This window comes from Aspergillus piperis (genome assembly GCF_003184755.1).
Source record: "Aspergillus piperis CBS 112811 unplaced genomic scaffold BO85scaffold_2, whole genome shotgun sequence".
NCBI lineage: Eukaryota > Fungi > Ascomycota > Eurotiomycetes > Eurotiales > Aspergillaceae > Aspergillus > Aspergillus piperis.
The window spans coordinates 336,286-350,759 of NW_020291592.1; the positions used below are offsets into that span (position 1 = coordinate 336,286).

General features: G+C 52.3%; 6 protein-coding genes across 6 annotated transcripts; 3 read left to right on the top strand and 3 right to left on the bottom strand.

The window, feature by feature from the left end:
* Positions 1-318: 318 nt before the first annotated feature.
* Positions 319-1,451, bottom strand: BO85DRAFT_412114 (nucleolar protein 16). Its single transcript, XM_025657551.1, has 2 exons — positions 1,261-1,451; positions 319-1,184 (listed from the first exon to the last, which is right to left on the bottom strand). The coding sequence occupies exons 1-2, from the start codon at positions 1,389-1,391 to the stop codon at positions 596-598; spliced, it is 720 nt and encodes a 239-aa protein (XP_025519521.1). The 5' UTR covers positions 1,392-1,451; the 3' UTR covers positions 319-595.
* Positions 1,452-1,618: 167 nt separating this feature from the next.
* Positions 1,619-3,391, top strand: BO85DRAFT_445046 (Zn(2+) transporter YKE4). The gene is made up of 4 exons (XM_025659171.1): positions 1,619-1,842; positions 1,948-2,098; positions 2,157-3,108; positions 3,203-3,391. Exons 1-4 carry the CDS (start codon positions 1,699-1,701, stop codon positions 3,216-3,218), a joined length of 1,263 nt encoding a protein of 420 aa, XP_025519522.1. The 5' UTR covers positions 1,619-1,698; the 3' UTR covers positions 3,219-3,391.
* A 59-nt stretch (positions 3,392-3,450) lies between these two features.
* On the bottom strand, positions 3,451-7,380 carry BO85DRAFT_465560 (mannosyltransferase complex subunit MNN9). Its single transcript, XM_025662065.1, has 7 exons — positions 6,898-7,380; positions 6,804-6,813; positions 6,545-6,700; positions 6,202-6,475; positions 5,729-6,144; positions 3,858-5,094; positions 3,451-3,800 (listed from the first exon to the last, which is right to left on the bottom strand). Exons 1-7 carry the CDS (start codon positions 7,076-7,078, stop codon positions 3,780-3,782), a joined length of 2,295 nt encoding a protein of 764 aa, XP_025519523.1. The 5' UTR covers positions 7,079-7,380; the 3' UTR covers positions 3,451-3,779.
* Positions 7,381-8,126: 746 nt separating this feature from the next.
* BO85DRAFT_110382 (uncharacterized protein) lies at positions 8,127-9,537 on the bottom strand. Its single transcript, XM_025653846.1, has one exon. The coding sequence runs from the start codon at positions 9,253-9,255 to the stop codon at positions 8,251-8,253; it is 1,005 nt and encodes a 334-aa protein (XP_025519524.1). The 5' UTR covers positions 9,256-9,537; the 3' UTR covers positions 8,127-8,250.
* BO85DRAFT_110478 (uncharacterized protein) lies at positions 9,538-10,834 on the top strand. Its single transcript, XM_025653847.1, has 4 exons — positions 9,538-9,977; positions 10,140-10,259; positions 10,469-10,677; positions 10,730-10,834. The coding sequence occupies exons 1-3, from the start codon at positions 9,820-9,822 to the stop codon at positions 10,659-10,661; spliced, it is 471 nt and encodes a 156-aa protein (XP_025519525.1). The 5' UTR covers positions 9,538-9,819; the 3' UTR covers positions 10,662-10,677; positions 10,730-10,834.
* Positions 10,835-11,105: 271 nt separating this feature from the next.
* BO85DRAFT_110487 (uncharacterized protein) lies at positions 11,106-11,863 on the top strand. Its single transcript, XM_025653848.1, has 2 exons — positions 11,106-11,375; positions 11,506-11,863. Exons 1-2 carry the CDS (start codon positions 11,267-11,269, stop codon positions 11,739-11,741), a joined length of 345 nt encoding a protein of 114 aa, XP_025519526.1. The 5' UTR covers positions 11,106-11,266; the 3' UTR covers positions 11,742-11,863.
* Positions 11,864-14,474: the final 2,611 nt, after the last annotated feature.

The following is a 14,474-nucleotide window of genomic DNA, read 5'->3' on the forward strand; positions in this document are numbered from 1 at the left end:
CTTGTTCGTTGTAGGAGATAGAAGGAGAGGGAAGGCAGACTATGCTATCTGCGCAGCGGCAGTGAGCAGGAGCGTCAGTAAGGTGATTAGGGCAAGGAAGTTGGGAGCCATGGTGATGGTCCTGATCCTGGCGTTGGGATACTGGCGTTGTTTTGGACAGAGATGAGAAGGATAAGGGGGAAAGAAGGTGTAGAGAGATCTGGAGAACTACGCAGTTTGGATCTGTATGTTTCTATGTGAACGCGCCAGGCGTCTTGGACGCGTCTGTGGATAGCTTCGCGACTTGTGTTGCATATAATGCAGTGAATGGACATGCTAATGGCTCATGCTGCTTGTGCTTGAGCTCACGTGGTAGTACAATTAGTGTGATAATGTTCATAAGCAGGAACGGCAAGTTGGATGACCAAATCAAGTGTATTAGCATTTGCGACCTGTGCCAGACATGCACAGATGGAGTCTATAAGATGGTATAACCGCAAAAGCAGAGACAAATCGGACGTGGTCCAACAATCCAGCCGCAAGCAACTTTTGATCCCAAATCAGCCCTGTCAAAACGCCATACTCGCCGATAGAAATGCATCAATTCAAATCCCAATCATGACCGGCTCTGCTGCAACTTGCGGATCCTCCGCTTCAAGTCTCCTTCCGTCTGCTGCATCGGGTTCAATTTCCGGTCGCGAGCCATGGCCGAGTAGTTGTCTCCGTGCTTCTCAATCAATCTCGTCACCCACTCTTGCTCTCTGGTGCTCTGATGGCGCGGCTTCTTCGCCCGGACGGCCACTCCCTCCTGCGCAGCTTGGCGCTCGAGTTGCTCAACAATGCCATTTCCGGAGGCGTTCTGGCGGGGTTGTGTGACAATCTCATTACTCGACAGCTCGTTCAAGGGGTCGTTCAGCGGGTTGTTGCGCTTGACCTTGCGTCCGGCAATTTCGACCTCTTCGTCGGCCGCACCGCGAATCACACGCAGAATCTTGCCGGTCTCGGGATCACGCTCAACCTTAATTTCGCTCGTGGCGGTTTGCTTGGCGAGTGCCTCAGTGCTGCTCTTGATGTACAAGGAATCTTCGGGCTCTCCTTGGATACCGTCCGCGGTTGCGCGCTTCTGAGAACCACCGGAGGGAGCATTGAGGCGGTGGACGAGACCCAAGCGGCGGTAGTTTTGGGTGAGAGTTTGCTTGCGGTCCCTATCGAGAGCAGTATTAGTATACAGTCCAAAGGTAACTCTTCTTCCTGGTTTGTTCTGTCAGATCATAAACGTACCAGTTTTCCGCAATGATAGCATTTCCCAAGACATTGATCTTCTTCTTTCCGCTCTTAAGGAGACCGGCTCTCTTGGCCTTTGCCTTGGGCAAAGAAGATCTCTTCTTCTTGGCTTGTCTGATGTTAACCATGGTGCCAGATATGGGATTGGAATATCAAAAGTGGGGTGATGTATTCAAAGGACCGGAATTGAAGCTCAAAAAATTGCGGCGACAGAAAACGGATCTTATCGAGTTTGCATGTTTGCACTGATAGGGGCTTGGCGTGTTTGCTGCAGGGTCCCGATACGGCGATAACAAATCAAAGCCGGGATTTGGAGATCCGAGAACGGCGCATCGTATTTATCTCACCGGCAGCTATTCCCCTCTTGTTTTTCTCTTTCTATCAAGTCCTCTTCTACTATTGTCTGGGGTAGCCTACAATTGATCAATTGCTACTATGGCGCCCTCTCTTCTGGCTCCAGCTCGGCGCATGGGCCTTGCGCTCGCCGCGGGTCTCGTTCTCTTCTCCGCACTAGCTGTTGCGCATGATGCTATCTCTGTAGGGGATATGTCCGTGGGACAAATTGAGGAGGAGTTGCAGGTACGCCCGTGCCCCCTTGCATCCTTGATATTCTGTCTGGGATGGAGAGCCATCGATCTCCCCATGACCCCCTCAACATACCCATTGGGTACTAATGCCATGTAGAACTGCCCCCTCGTCGAGTCCCTCAATGAGCATAAGCGCGCCGCAGCCCCCCAAACAGCCAGCTTGACGTCCAAGATCTTCTCCATCCTCTTCCCCGGCAGCCCTGCAGTCAATGCTATCCTGGCGACGATCTACATCTCCGGCCCACCCAGTATGTGACTTCTCGCATTAAAACCTCCAACAATCATAACCATGTCCCCCCGCACTAGACTTCCTCCTGGCCCTATGCCCTCCAAACATCGACCCTTCCTCCCTGTCCGTCATGGTCGCCTTCGCCGTGGGCGGCCTCCTAGGCGATACCATCTTCCACCTGCTCCCTGAGATCTTCCTCGGCGAAGACTCGCCCGACCACGTCCGCTTCGTGATGGTCGAGCCGAACCGCAACCTCCTCCTAGGCCTTGGAATCATGGTGGGCTTTTTCACCTTCGTCGCAATGGACAAAACCCTACGTATCGCCACCGGAGGAGCAGGACACGACCACTCCCACGCCCACGCCCACGCCAACAACGACGACGACCACAAACCCACCAGCACAACAACCGGCGCCTCCCCGCAACCCTCCACCTCACTGAAACAGCGCAAGCCCGCAAGCAACAACAACACCACCTCTCCCCAACCCACCGACGACGACGAGAAGGAAATCAACCCGAGCGTCAAACTGGGCGGCTACCTCAACCTAATCGCCGACTTCACACACAACATCACCGACGGCCTCGCCATGTCCTCCTCCTTCTACGCCTCCCCGACCATCGGCGCAACCACTACCGTCGCCGTCTTCTTCCACGAAATCCCCCACGAGGTCGGCGACTTCGCCCTCCTCATCCAATCCGGCTTCTCCAAGCGCAAAGCCATGGGCGCCCAGTTCGTCACAGCCATCGGCGCCTTCCTCGGCACTTTCATCGGGATCGCCGTCCAAGAGCTCGGCGGGAATACCTCCTCAGCAGCAATCACCGATAGTAGCCTGCCCTCCTCTGGCCTCCTCGGAACAAGTCTCACCTGGGGCGATATGCTCCTCCCCTTCACAGCGGGGACCTTCCTCTACGTGGGAACAGTCTCCGTTATCCCGGAATTGCTGGAAACAGGCAAGGATAAACGCACGGAGATTAAGAAGACCATTGTGCAGTTCTTGGCTGTTATGGTTGGGGCTGGGATTATGCTTGTGTAAGTTTTTTTTTTCCTCCCCCTCCTATCCCTTCTTCCTCTCTCTCCATTGGTACCATGCATCGTGATTTGCATCGCTAACGGGTTGGAATAGCATTTCGTGGGATTAGATGATGAGTATTAATGTGGTAGCTTTCGATTGATTGACGATTATGAGAAGAATGCATGTTGAAAGATGAAAGATGAGAGATGAGATGGCATATGGATATAGAATTAGTAAATAATGATGGTGTGGACTGTCAAAGAAATAGACAATTTAATATGATCGAGGTGTTATAGATTACTTACTATACTACTGGTGGGTTAGTTCGTCTGTGATATAGTCCGGATCAGTCCTACGCTTCCTTCAGTTATTGACTGTCTACTCGTAGTTACGCATGTACATAATGGGCGAGCGTAGTGTATAGCAAACAGACATAGAACATAAGCAACTATATATAGTAGTAGTACCAGAACACCAGAACCACTAAGCGCCCAGCGCGCGGACGGAACATGAAACTAACTCCCCTGGTAGATGTAGATGGATGGATAAGTGAGGAGACGTGAATCGTCAACCAATATAGTCTAATCAAAGCAAAGTAAAGCAAAGCAAAATACATTCTTCATTCCGGTCTATTGGTGGTGTTCGCTTCATGTGAAGTCATCTCGTAATTGGAATCTATCATGCGAAATCACTCGTTATAGTGATACACCTGTGGGCATGGCGTTAGCGAGGTCAGTCAGAGAAAAGAAGGGAGGGGGGGACATACAAAGTAATCAGGCAAGCCGTAGACAGAATATCCCAGTCGCTTCGCCATCTTGGCGAAGCCCTCCGTCTCGACGAGGTGATAGAATGGGAAGGCGGGGAACATGGCGCCGTCGCGATGCACGTCCGCCTTAACAAGGAGTGCCGTTCCACCGACGCCGTCAAGTTCCATTTCGCGGCTAGGACGGGGCGCCCCGGTATTTGCCATGTAGGCCATCAGGGTGCGGTAGGTGGGCATCTCGGCGTATCCCTCGAGGAGGATCTCATCTGGCCCCATCATTCCCGCCAGCTCTTCGGCGGTCGAACTGTCGATCCACGAGTTGAAGTCGTAAGGGCGGACATCCATCTTCTTGGTATCCTTGTTATAGTAGCGCTGGAAGCAGTTCGGAACGATCACAGGTCGATTGTGGGCGGTCAGGTCTTGGATAAGGGTGGCTGGAGTCTCGACAATGTCGGAGTCGAGCCAGAGCACCCAGGAGGTGCTGGGACCGAGGGTGGTGAAGAGCAGGCTGTTGCGGGCGCGACTCATGGACTCACGACGTGCTTTCTGGTTGGACATTTTGTGGCGCTCTTTCTCGTCCTGCGATTGAATGGGCGGGTCGAAGTCCTGGCGAAGGATGCTGATGCTGGCGAAGCGGCTGTCAACCGGACCGGACTGAGTCTCGCTGATGGCCTGTTCCAGCGCGGTGACAGCGGCATCACCGTCCTTGGTTTTGGGGACGATGAATCCAATCGAGATAAACTCGTGTGGGTAGCTCAATTTCACGACATTATCCCAGAACTCTTGGTAGAAGCGGGCCAATGGGGTCAAAATCAGCACCCGTTCCCCTTTCTTGATGGATTCGCTGGTGCTACTGAGCTCGTTGAGATTGTAGTGCATCACGGGCGGGGGTGCTTTCTGGCCATCTTCGCGGACGGCTTGAGATTTGAGGAAAGGTTTCGTCGGAGGAGAAAGGGGATGTTCGGCGGCATCTTCTCGTCGTAGCTGCGAGGAGGAATCGGTGACAGGAGCGGCGGCGGCGGCGGAGGAGGAAGGGGACAGCAGGAAGCAAAGGAATCCGAAAGCTAGCAGGGCAGCCAGGAAGACCGTAATGGGGCTTGTGCGACGCATCGAGCGTGCGACGGCCATCGTAGCCGTTTGCTGATCGAGGGAGAAGTAGCAGGTTCGCAGTTCAAGGTGGTGGTGGTGGTGGTGGTTGTTGAGATGCGCGATTGGATAAGGCGGCGACGGCGGAATCGATCTGGCCCGGCGAGAAGTCGAGAGAGAGCTCTTTAGCCAGCAATCATAAGGGGAATGATCCGGGCCCCGGACATAGCGGAAGAGACTGTAGAAGGGAAGGAGTGTAAAATGAAGAAGTTTTGAGGTGGATGAGCGGAGGATGAGGCGGGAGAGAAGGGAGGGCAGATTGGAGATGACGGGATGGAACGAACCATGGCCAGATTGAAGCTGGCCGGAAAAAGAACACGCGGAGCCCGAACTCTCGTCTCTCTCTCTTCCACTCACTCCTCTTTCCTGCTTACTACAACATCCTGCGTCTCCTCTCACCGATCTGAATCAGCCAAACCTGATTCCTTCGCAGATAAGACTCCCAGAGTTGTCGACCCATGGATTGTACGAGGTAGTGGAAGGTGCCGCAGTGGCTGCATTGGGCGAGGCATCGCCGCATGCGGCCGTTGCACCAGTCTAGATTTGATGAATATCCCTGCTGTGAGACGCGCCACGATCGGGCCCGCTTTATGGGTTGGCTGGAGAAATCCATTCTATTTCTATCGTCTATCACATTACAACGTAGCTTTTTTTGGGATCTATTGGAGTCCCGTTCATCTTGATCGTTCGGGTATAGCCAGAGTTCTGTAGCTTCATCGTCGCCTCACGGCAGCCACCGCATCACACCCTCAAATGCAACCAAAGCCATAGCATTCGCCGGGAATGCTCGTAGGAAGCATGGCACAAACCCTCGCCAATACCCTCTCCACCCTCGTTCCCGATAAACTGCCACTGCAGCATCCTTCCACCACTGGAACTTGCGCTGCCCGTCGCCCAGTGCGCCTCCCATCGGGTCTGTCATGAGGCGTTGCTTCACCACATCGGACGGATACGACGTGATCCAGAAAATTTGCGCGGAAATCCCCCCGGCCCAGAAGTTGATGGCAGGGGCAGACAGGCTGGTCTTCTCCTTCATTAACCGGGTCAGGACGTCGTAGGAACCCCACCAGAAGAAAAAGAATGACCGAAATACCATGGTCGCGCAAAGTCCACGATATAATCCAGCAATGCCGTGGGTGCGAAGCTATAAATGTCGAGTCAACCAACCAACCCGGGCGCTTTGAGAATCTGTATTTCTTACCATCTTGCGAACGCAATCTATAGGTCCACTGTACAGACGTTTGGACTTATCCGCAGAGTACTGGATCTGAAGACGCGCCTTGACGTGCTCCACCGGTGCGGCAATGAAACTGACTGTCGTTCCGGCCATGATGCCTGCAATACCATGACCAAAGCTAGGGAGCGTGTGAAGATCCGTCTGCTTGCCAATGAACGGCATGCTTGCACGAAACTCCGGTTTCGAAAAGACATTTTCCAGTAACAGTCGGCGATACAAGGTTAAGGAACCCAGCATGCTGTGTTTGACCGATCAGTCCTTCTGTGTCTTTATGGACATTTTCCAGCCGTCGGGCAAAGCTACTCACACAGAGTCCATGACCATCCAACCGACCAGCGGCGGAGTGGCTCCCTTATACAACCCACTAACACCCTCCTTGCGGACTGTTTGTAGCACGCAGTCCAGTGGACCCCGGAAATGCCCATCATGGCTCGTTTGTAAGCGCACCTTGATTGTGTCGAACCTGCGAAATCCATCCATGGTCAATTTGTGACATTATATGGGCGTTGTCCATAGAGAGGTAGTAGAAGTGGTAGGGAAGAGGTAGTAGGAGCGTGATCACGTACGGATGGCCAACTATGGATAAGAATCTGTTAGCGATGGTCACTTAAAGACAAGACGAACGCTCGCGAGCTATGCTCAGCGCTGGCAAGGACATACCACTTAGTTTGGCAATTCCGGAGAAGACTCCTGCTACAAAGCCTTTATAGTCATGCTTCGAGCTTTGAGGCTTTGGCGGACTGTGCTTTGGTGTATCGGCCTCGGTCATATTTCCGGAAGAACGTTGCTCTGGTGTCCCGGACGTTGTGGCAGTCGCCAGCGGTGCGGACGTCGACGACATTATCGACAGTGCAGTGCTCGTGTGCCGTGAAAGCCGGTATGTTTCTCCCCCTCCTATTAAGACTGAGTGGGAGTGTCAATTGGAATTCGGCTGCGTTGGACCGAGGATCAAAAATTCGTGAAGGTCTGTCGGGGTCCGCTATCGGACAAAGCAATGGGCGGGATTAACGAGCGCACGAGAGGTCCATTGATGGTTGAGAGCCACCACTTCTAACAATGATAGGGAATGAGGGGAATAGTTCTCAAGGCATGTAGATGATGGGCAGTTGTAGGAGAGAAAAAGATGCCCCAGCGGAGTCAAAGGCAAAAGACGGGGGAAGAGGAACAAGCAGAGCAAGAAGATGATGCGCCCCGCAAAACCCGGCGGTTCGGGGAGCAGCAGCCCAGCTCCGACCGGATAGGCGGCCGATCGGGGGGCAAATGGGTTGGGGGAGCCACTCACGGCGCTCCAGTTCTTTGCGACTAGTACAAAAGATGGAGTACTAGACTAGTAGTACAAAGTAATGGTCACTAGATATGCAGTAATCATCTACATTTGCAATTCATGAGCAGTCGGCAGGTCAGTGCGTTTGCTTTTTCTGAAGGTTGATCGAACCCAGTAAGTTCATTGCCTATTTCGCAACTAGCAATGAAACACCTCTCTCTTCTTCTATACTGCTTGTCGCTTTCTTTAATCGACTTCTTGGTATATAACAATCTGAGCGAAACGTCGCATTCCAGTCCCACCTCAAGGATGACAGGCTGTTTCTGTTCAATCCATGATGATACAATGCCCGAAATAACACAGTGTCGTAAGAAATAAAAAGGCGCAATACACAGTTCTGGAAACAAGGGAGTGTAGTAGCAGAACAGGACGGGAAATACAAATATCCGGGAAAGCCCACGGATCAGCTGCGGGGTATAGTTGCATAATTTCATAATACATAGATGTGGTTTTATAGAAACGTGAAAGGAAAAAAATAAAGCGGCACGAATGGCCTTGAAAGGGAGTAGAATCATATCATGCATTAAGCACATAATCGATGCTGTCCTGCAGGCCACCGATGGCACTCAATGTGACCCGGAGTCCGAAGTCCGAGGCCTGAGTCATGTCCTAGTACATAACTGTGCTGACAACCAGATGTAAGGGATGGTTGCCGCTTGGATGGATGGATGGATGGCTGGACGACAGCTCTAGAAACCTTTCAGGGGCTTCATAGCTTTCTGTCGGTTGCGTTCGGTCTCCCGAGCAATTAGCCTGTCCACCATATCTGGGGCCGGCCCAGCGTGTTCTCGAGAGGAGAAGTCGGAGGAGCTAGAGGGGCCCGAGGTCAGATAACCACTGGCCTCTTCCAGCGCCAGCGGGGTTACCGGGCCAGGGCTGCGAAGAGGGTCTAGTCGCGGAGCGGATGGGCCCGGCGATAAGGTTCCAGGAGTCTTGGGTAGGGCAGCCCCATCCACAAAGTCTCGATACTGCCACATTCCATCACGGGAGCCAGAAGCCGTGCGATACCCGTGCTGTCGAGGCTGGCGTGGTGAAGAAGGCTGGGCTTGAGTGCTGCCGGATGACTGATAGACTGCCGGATGGAATCGTGGCAAGCTTCCCAAATGGAAGGCAGGCATGGACTTGGAGGTGCTCTGTCCCTGCGAGCGAGAGGGCTGCGGGGAGGAGGGACGTCCAGCTGGAGACATGGCGGGGGAGATGGCGGACGGGTAGAAAGTTGAGCTGTCAGAACGCATTCTGGACGAGGGTGAACGATGAGGGTGGTGATGACCAGATCGACTGGCCTTGCGATGGAAGTCCCTTTCTCGCTGCCCCTCGGGGGTGTGGTCACGATGGGCAAAATAATAGCCTTTATCAAAACGCCCTGTTAGAGGGGTGACGGGAAAGTCTTTATCGCGGAGGGAGGGAGACGGCTTGGGGATGGGAATAGGCCGGGAGGTTGACTGAGTGAGAGTGAGGGTCTCGAGGGAGTCTGATGTGTCTGAGCTCGACGAGTCGGGGGAAGGAGGATTATATGTAGATGAGGTTGCGGTTAACTCCTGGAGCGATGACAACGAAACGCGGGTGGGGTGACCGTGTCTGGCAATGAGACTTTCTAACTGGTCTCGGGCACAGAAGCTGGACGGCCGATAGGAGGGCGACCAGGAGGAGGAAGAGAGATTGGCTAGTGGCAGCACGCGATCAGCATGAATCATTGGGAATGTGCAGAGGTAGATGCCACACGTGTCAGGTGGGGATCAGCTTTTTGGGATCAGTGCCAACAACTGAAACGCAACAGCAAAGCAAGACTTTGACCAGGCAAAGAAGACTAAAAAGTAAGAAGAATGCAGAGGGGCCAATCAGGATGTTGACGTTGGGAGGAAAAGAAGGGTGAGATCTGCCTGAGAGGAGTGGGGAAGGCAACGAGGCATGGTTGGACGGAAGGTTTGATGGAGGGGGAAATAAAGATGAACTGGTTGATCGCAGAAGGAGAAGGAGAGGAGGGGAGACTTGAGACTTACTGCTGAGCAATGGCGGAGAGTGACAGGAACTGTGTGAGGAAGGATACAGGGAAGGCGAGGAGAATGAGGCGGACGGAGAAGAAGAGGGTGGAGAGGTAGCCATTGACGGAGGGGGGTTCCCTTTCCCTTATGAATGATTATTTTTTCTTTTCTCTCTTTCTCTGTCTTTCCTTTTGCTTTGTCTGTTGGCCCTTGTTTTTTTAATTACCCTCTTTTTTTTTCTTCCCCAGTTGTCAGCACCGTAAGTGGATAAGCCGGATGGAACGATGCCAATCCAGGCACCCCCCGGATGACTTCTCCCTGACAGTGACAGGTACACTGTGTCTCTCTCTCCCCAGAATACGTACCCTCCGCGGATGCCGCCGTCGCCGTGATACTATGACTCAGGGGAAAAATCATGCAACTCCCCTCTTTCGGTCTTGCCTCACTCTTGATACTGCCGTTTATGTTCTCTCTTTTTTTTTGTCCCTTGTTTCCTCTGTTTTGATCCCAAACTCTACTTTGTCCTGAGCCAAATTTCTTTTTCTCCTCTTCTCTGCCCACTACCTCCAGACTAAGAAATTCTAATGGATCGTCAGCTTGCGGGGAAACTCAAAACCGTCACAAACAGCAGCCGAACCCATGGCGTCATGGCGGGAGACGCGGGATCCAAAGCCTGGAGAGAGAGGGGCAAAGCGGAGCTCCCACGGTACGGTACGGTATGGTTACCGCCCATCCGGGTTCCACTCCACTCCGCTGCAACAAGAGAAAAGAAAAAGAAAGAGGAAAAAAGATGGCCGTGTAAATGTAAGAGGGTGACGATCTGAGGTGATAGTACGCTGGGAAGGCAAAAAGAAGGAAAAAGAGGAGATTCCATCCACTCACATGGAAGCAGCCTCCTTCTCACCACACACCCTCCAAACTGCAGTATTGTTTCTATAGGCCGCACAGACAATCAAGGCCAGTGTCGACTATCGTATTCCACGACGGGAAGGAGGGGTGATTGGTTCCTGAGGAACCGACGGGCACTAGTCGTGATCGGGGCTAGTAAGTTACTCGCTAGTAACTTACCGCCAGTGGGAGGGAAAGCGGTCACGCTGAGCAAGAAAAACGAGGAATGAAACCTAGCCAAACAAGGCAAGAATGCAGACGGTGACAATAATATAGCAAGATAATAATTATAAGGCAGGTCACGTTGCAAGGTTAAAGGAAGGAGTCCAAGGCAGGTAAAATGCCAGCGAGTGGATGGTTGAATCGGCACGTTCTTGGCCGGTCTGTTTGGAATCCAGTAGGAGACACCAAAGGAATTTTGCCCTAGTCCTTGTCATGCAAATAGATGAACAGGGAGAAATAGATAGTTGCTAGTCAAGCTATGAGTAACCCTGTTCGAGGAGCGAACGATGTCACTCACCTATCAGCCGCCCCAGAAAAGAAAGGCGAGAAAAAAAATAAAGGATGAAGTAGACGTAACTAGCACTCCGTAAACTCGGAGAAATAATAAGCAGATGGATTCGGACAAAGGATGAAGTTTGTACAACATAAAAAAAGACCACCGCCAGATATCATCTGCTCTCCTCTGGCATGGACTCCGTGGATGTTTATATTCACCTCCAGGCTCCTCAGCAGCACTTCCCTCCGCCTGATACCCCTGTTCAGCCGATGAAACCTGTTGTAACCACACGCGGGAAACTCGGGTGACCCGGCCGGCTACCATCGCAGAGGCACAATGGAGTCAGAGCACACTTCTACTATAACAATACGCTTGAGAATAATGGACAAAGCCAGGATCGCCTGGGCTTGGAGGGAATCCGAGCGAGACACTCCCCCTCCCCCAAGTGAGTCCACTGTTGCCCGGGTTTTTTTTTGGTCGAAGCTGATGGGAATCAATCCTGAACGGAGACTGGCTATCGGTCTGGAGGGGATGGCCACACTATCGAGACGCTATCAGGGACTAACTGCTGCTAGCAGAAGAAAGAATACTATTGCTGCGAGTCATCCATCCAGTAGCGCGTTGTAACCCCAGACCCAAACGACTCTCTACGCACAGTCGATCTGCAGCTGCCGGTGTCACAGAGCGCCCTGGCCATCCCCCTTCGAACTGCGGAGAGCAGCAACTAGGGCTGGGAACTTTTTTCATCCTTCCAGTCCACCCCTTCGATCGGTCCAGGCCACAACAACCGAGAAAATTCAAGATGGTCTAGATAAGACGGTCTACAATGGTCTACCCACCATGCCGTTTAGCATCAACACTTGTCGACTTAGTTCCATTCAAGATGGCTGAAAAACCATCACAAAGAATGTGAGAGGGCGGGAGCGTCATTCACGCCGTGCTGAGCGATCAGACGACTTCCTCTAGTCTCCCCTCCATCACACTCGCTCGTCCAAATGCCCCGCCCCAAAAATTTACCAGCGACGCGTCTGGATTCATGATCAGATCTGCCTGGCTACTTGAGGTCTACTTTGCATTGACCTTTTCGCTTGGTGATTTCGGCCGTTTCAGGATCCAATGATGTTGGGTGGAACTCGATTCCCAGAGTGGCAAATGCGGTGTTCCTGGGGCAGGAAAATACCCGTGACGATACAATCTTTGTGGGTTCCATTTGCGCTACAGAATATCATTTACTAGCCAATCTGTCTTTACAGTCTGCTCAATAATCCCTGTTGCCGTATGCTTTCGTGTCTGGTCCGTGAAGGCTCATTGTCCCGCCCTGCCGGATAGTTAAACCCTCGATCCATGGCGCAGGCACCAGCATAGATCTTACACCAGGATGTCCTGACGAAAATTTATTTGCTCGCGGGTCTGGAGGGTAGGCTTCGTCAGACGCAACGTTGCCCCCTCCCCCCCCCCCCCGGCAGATCTACTCGAGCTGATTTGTCCGTTGCCTTCCAGCCAGCTACATATTTAGTTACAGACTGGTGGTGGTGACTGGGATGCAGATCAATCCCCCCCCCCCCCCCCCCCGGCAGATCTACTCGAGCTGATTTGTCCGTTGCCTTCCAGCCAGCTACATATTTAGTTACAGACTGGTGGTGGTGACTGGGATGCAGATCAATCACGCGTCACAATGGCTGCTTCAATCAATCAATAACCCCACCATCCACTGTGACTGGAATAACCCCTGCAGGGCTGACTACCTAGGCCGCCCTGGTGCTTCACCTCCTCTGTCACTTGTTGCTCGTCACACCTTCCCCTCCTCTCTTCTATTGCCTTTCTTGGATTTGGCATCGAGTTTGGATGGGGGCTATGCTAGACAACGTGCGCGTCCAAGACAAACAGACCCCGTGCTACGGTCGCCCCTCGCATCTGTCGATATTAAAGTCATGTCCTGACTTGCTTATTGGCCAGCATTGACGTCAATGGTCTGAAAAAGGAAGCTGGTCTTTATGCAACTGAAACACCTGGCAATGTCCTAACGTCCTGGGCAAGCGATGCCAGGTGCGGCTTGGGGACGAACAGCCGTTGGTACCAAATCCATCCCTGTCTCTGAGCGTGGTCTGGATCCATGGCTGGGAACGTCCCTCCGACACTAGTATACACTCCGACATAGCGGCATCCAACAGTGAGTGCAGAAGCTTTCATGAGAGCTGCCAGGGCCGAGTCTGTGCGTATGCAGCCTGGTAATGCATCTGTCCCGAGCAGGATCTGGAAGTGCAGTACATTGTGTGAGCGATTTACCATGACCTTATGAATTGGCATCTTATGAATCCACTTGAGTGGACTGTCGCAAAGCCTCGTTGACTCATTCGCATACGGTCCGGCCATGTATAGCCCCCAGACAAGGCCCGGGCATGATGTGGATGTCTTGGTCTGGATGCTTACAGTCAGAACCTAAATATGAGCACGCCAACTAAAACAGCCACACCTACGGGACACCTGACACCAGCTCGGCTGTAGACACACCACTCTAATTCCCGAACCAACATCTTCCGGATGTCCTGATTTCGAGCGAGGGTAGCGTCGGATACCATACGCCCCCTATCTTTAGCCAATCACTCCTCCAATTTCGAACCTGATAGCTCTGCTTCGAACTACTGCGCTTGGAATCGGATACTATGGCGCTCAGACAATAATAGCTTGACCGGACCACAGCCAATCAAACAATACGCAGCGGTGATGACCAGACATTATATGTCCGTGCTAGAGTACATACATGTAGAAAGACGACGATCACTCAACATTTAGATGATCTTTCAATCGAGGTGTGTGAATCATCTAGAGCTGATAGTATCCCCTCGGTCAATACTGGGGACAATGCTCTAAACTGTGACAAGCCATCCCGGCAAAAACAACAATATATCGAAGCCGCCAAGAAATATATCCACAGTACTTCTAAAAATTAAACCTACAGCAACAGAACTCGGAGAACGTCCGCGCCATATCCGGACTGACGCATGAGCTACCGTGTCTAGAGCATACTGTGTTTGTAATCGACGCACAGAATGCTCGTAGCCCGTATACCCCCGACCCTCTTCAAGAATTATGCTTTACAGGGGACCTTTTGCTCAATGTATTGAAACAAAACATTATTGGACGCAGGTCGCGTCTTACCCGGGTGGTAACTGGCCGGGAGTTACCAACCTACCACCCACTAGTAAGTACTAAGTAGTATGTATGTACTAGTTAGTAGTGTAGACCTCTTCTATGTCCACCGGTAAGCCAATGATTCGTGTCGTGTCTTTGGGTAACAGGCTGAATAACATATCCCGCATTGGCGATTGGTAATGATTATGTGGCACCTCAGTTGGTTGATGAAGATGGCTTTCCCTACAACGCAGAAAGAGATTCCAGCCATGTCCTTGAGACTATTTGGTGGTGGTTGTATGTATGTGGGGTTCGACTTGTGCGGAAGTTGGTGGTGATTACAGCTGGGGTGTTGGGGTGAGGTTAGGGTTGTGAAGGGGTGGAGGGTATATCCGGGCGAGCTTTACAATGT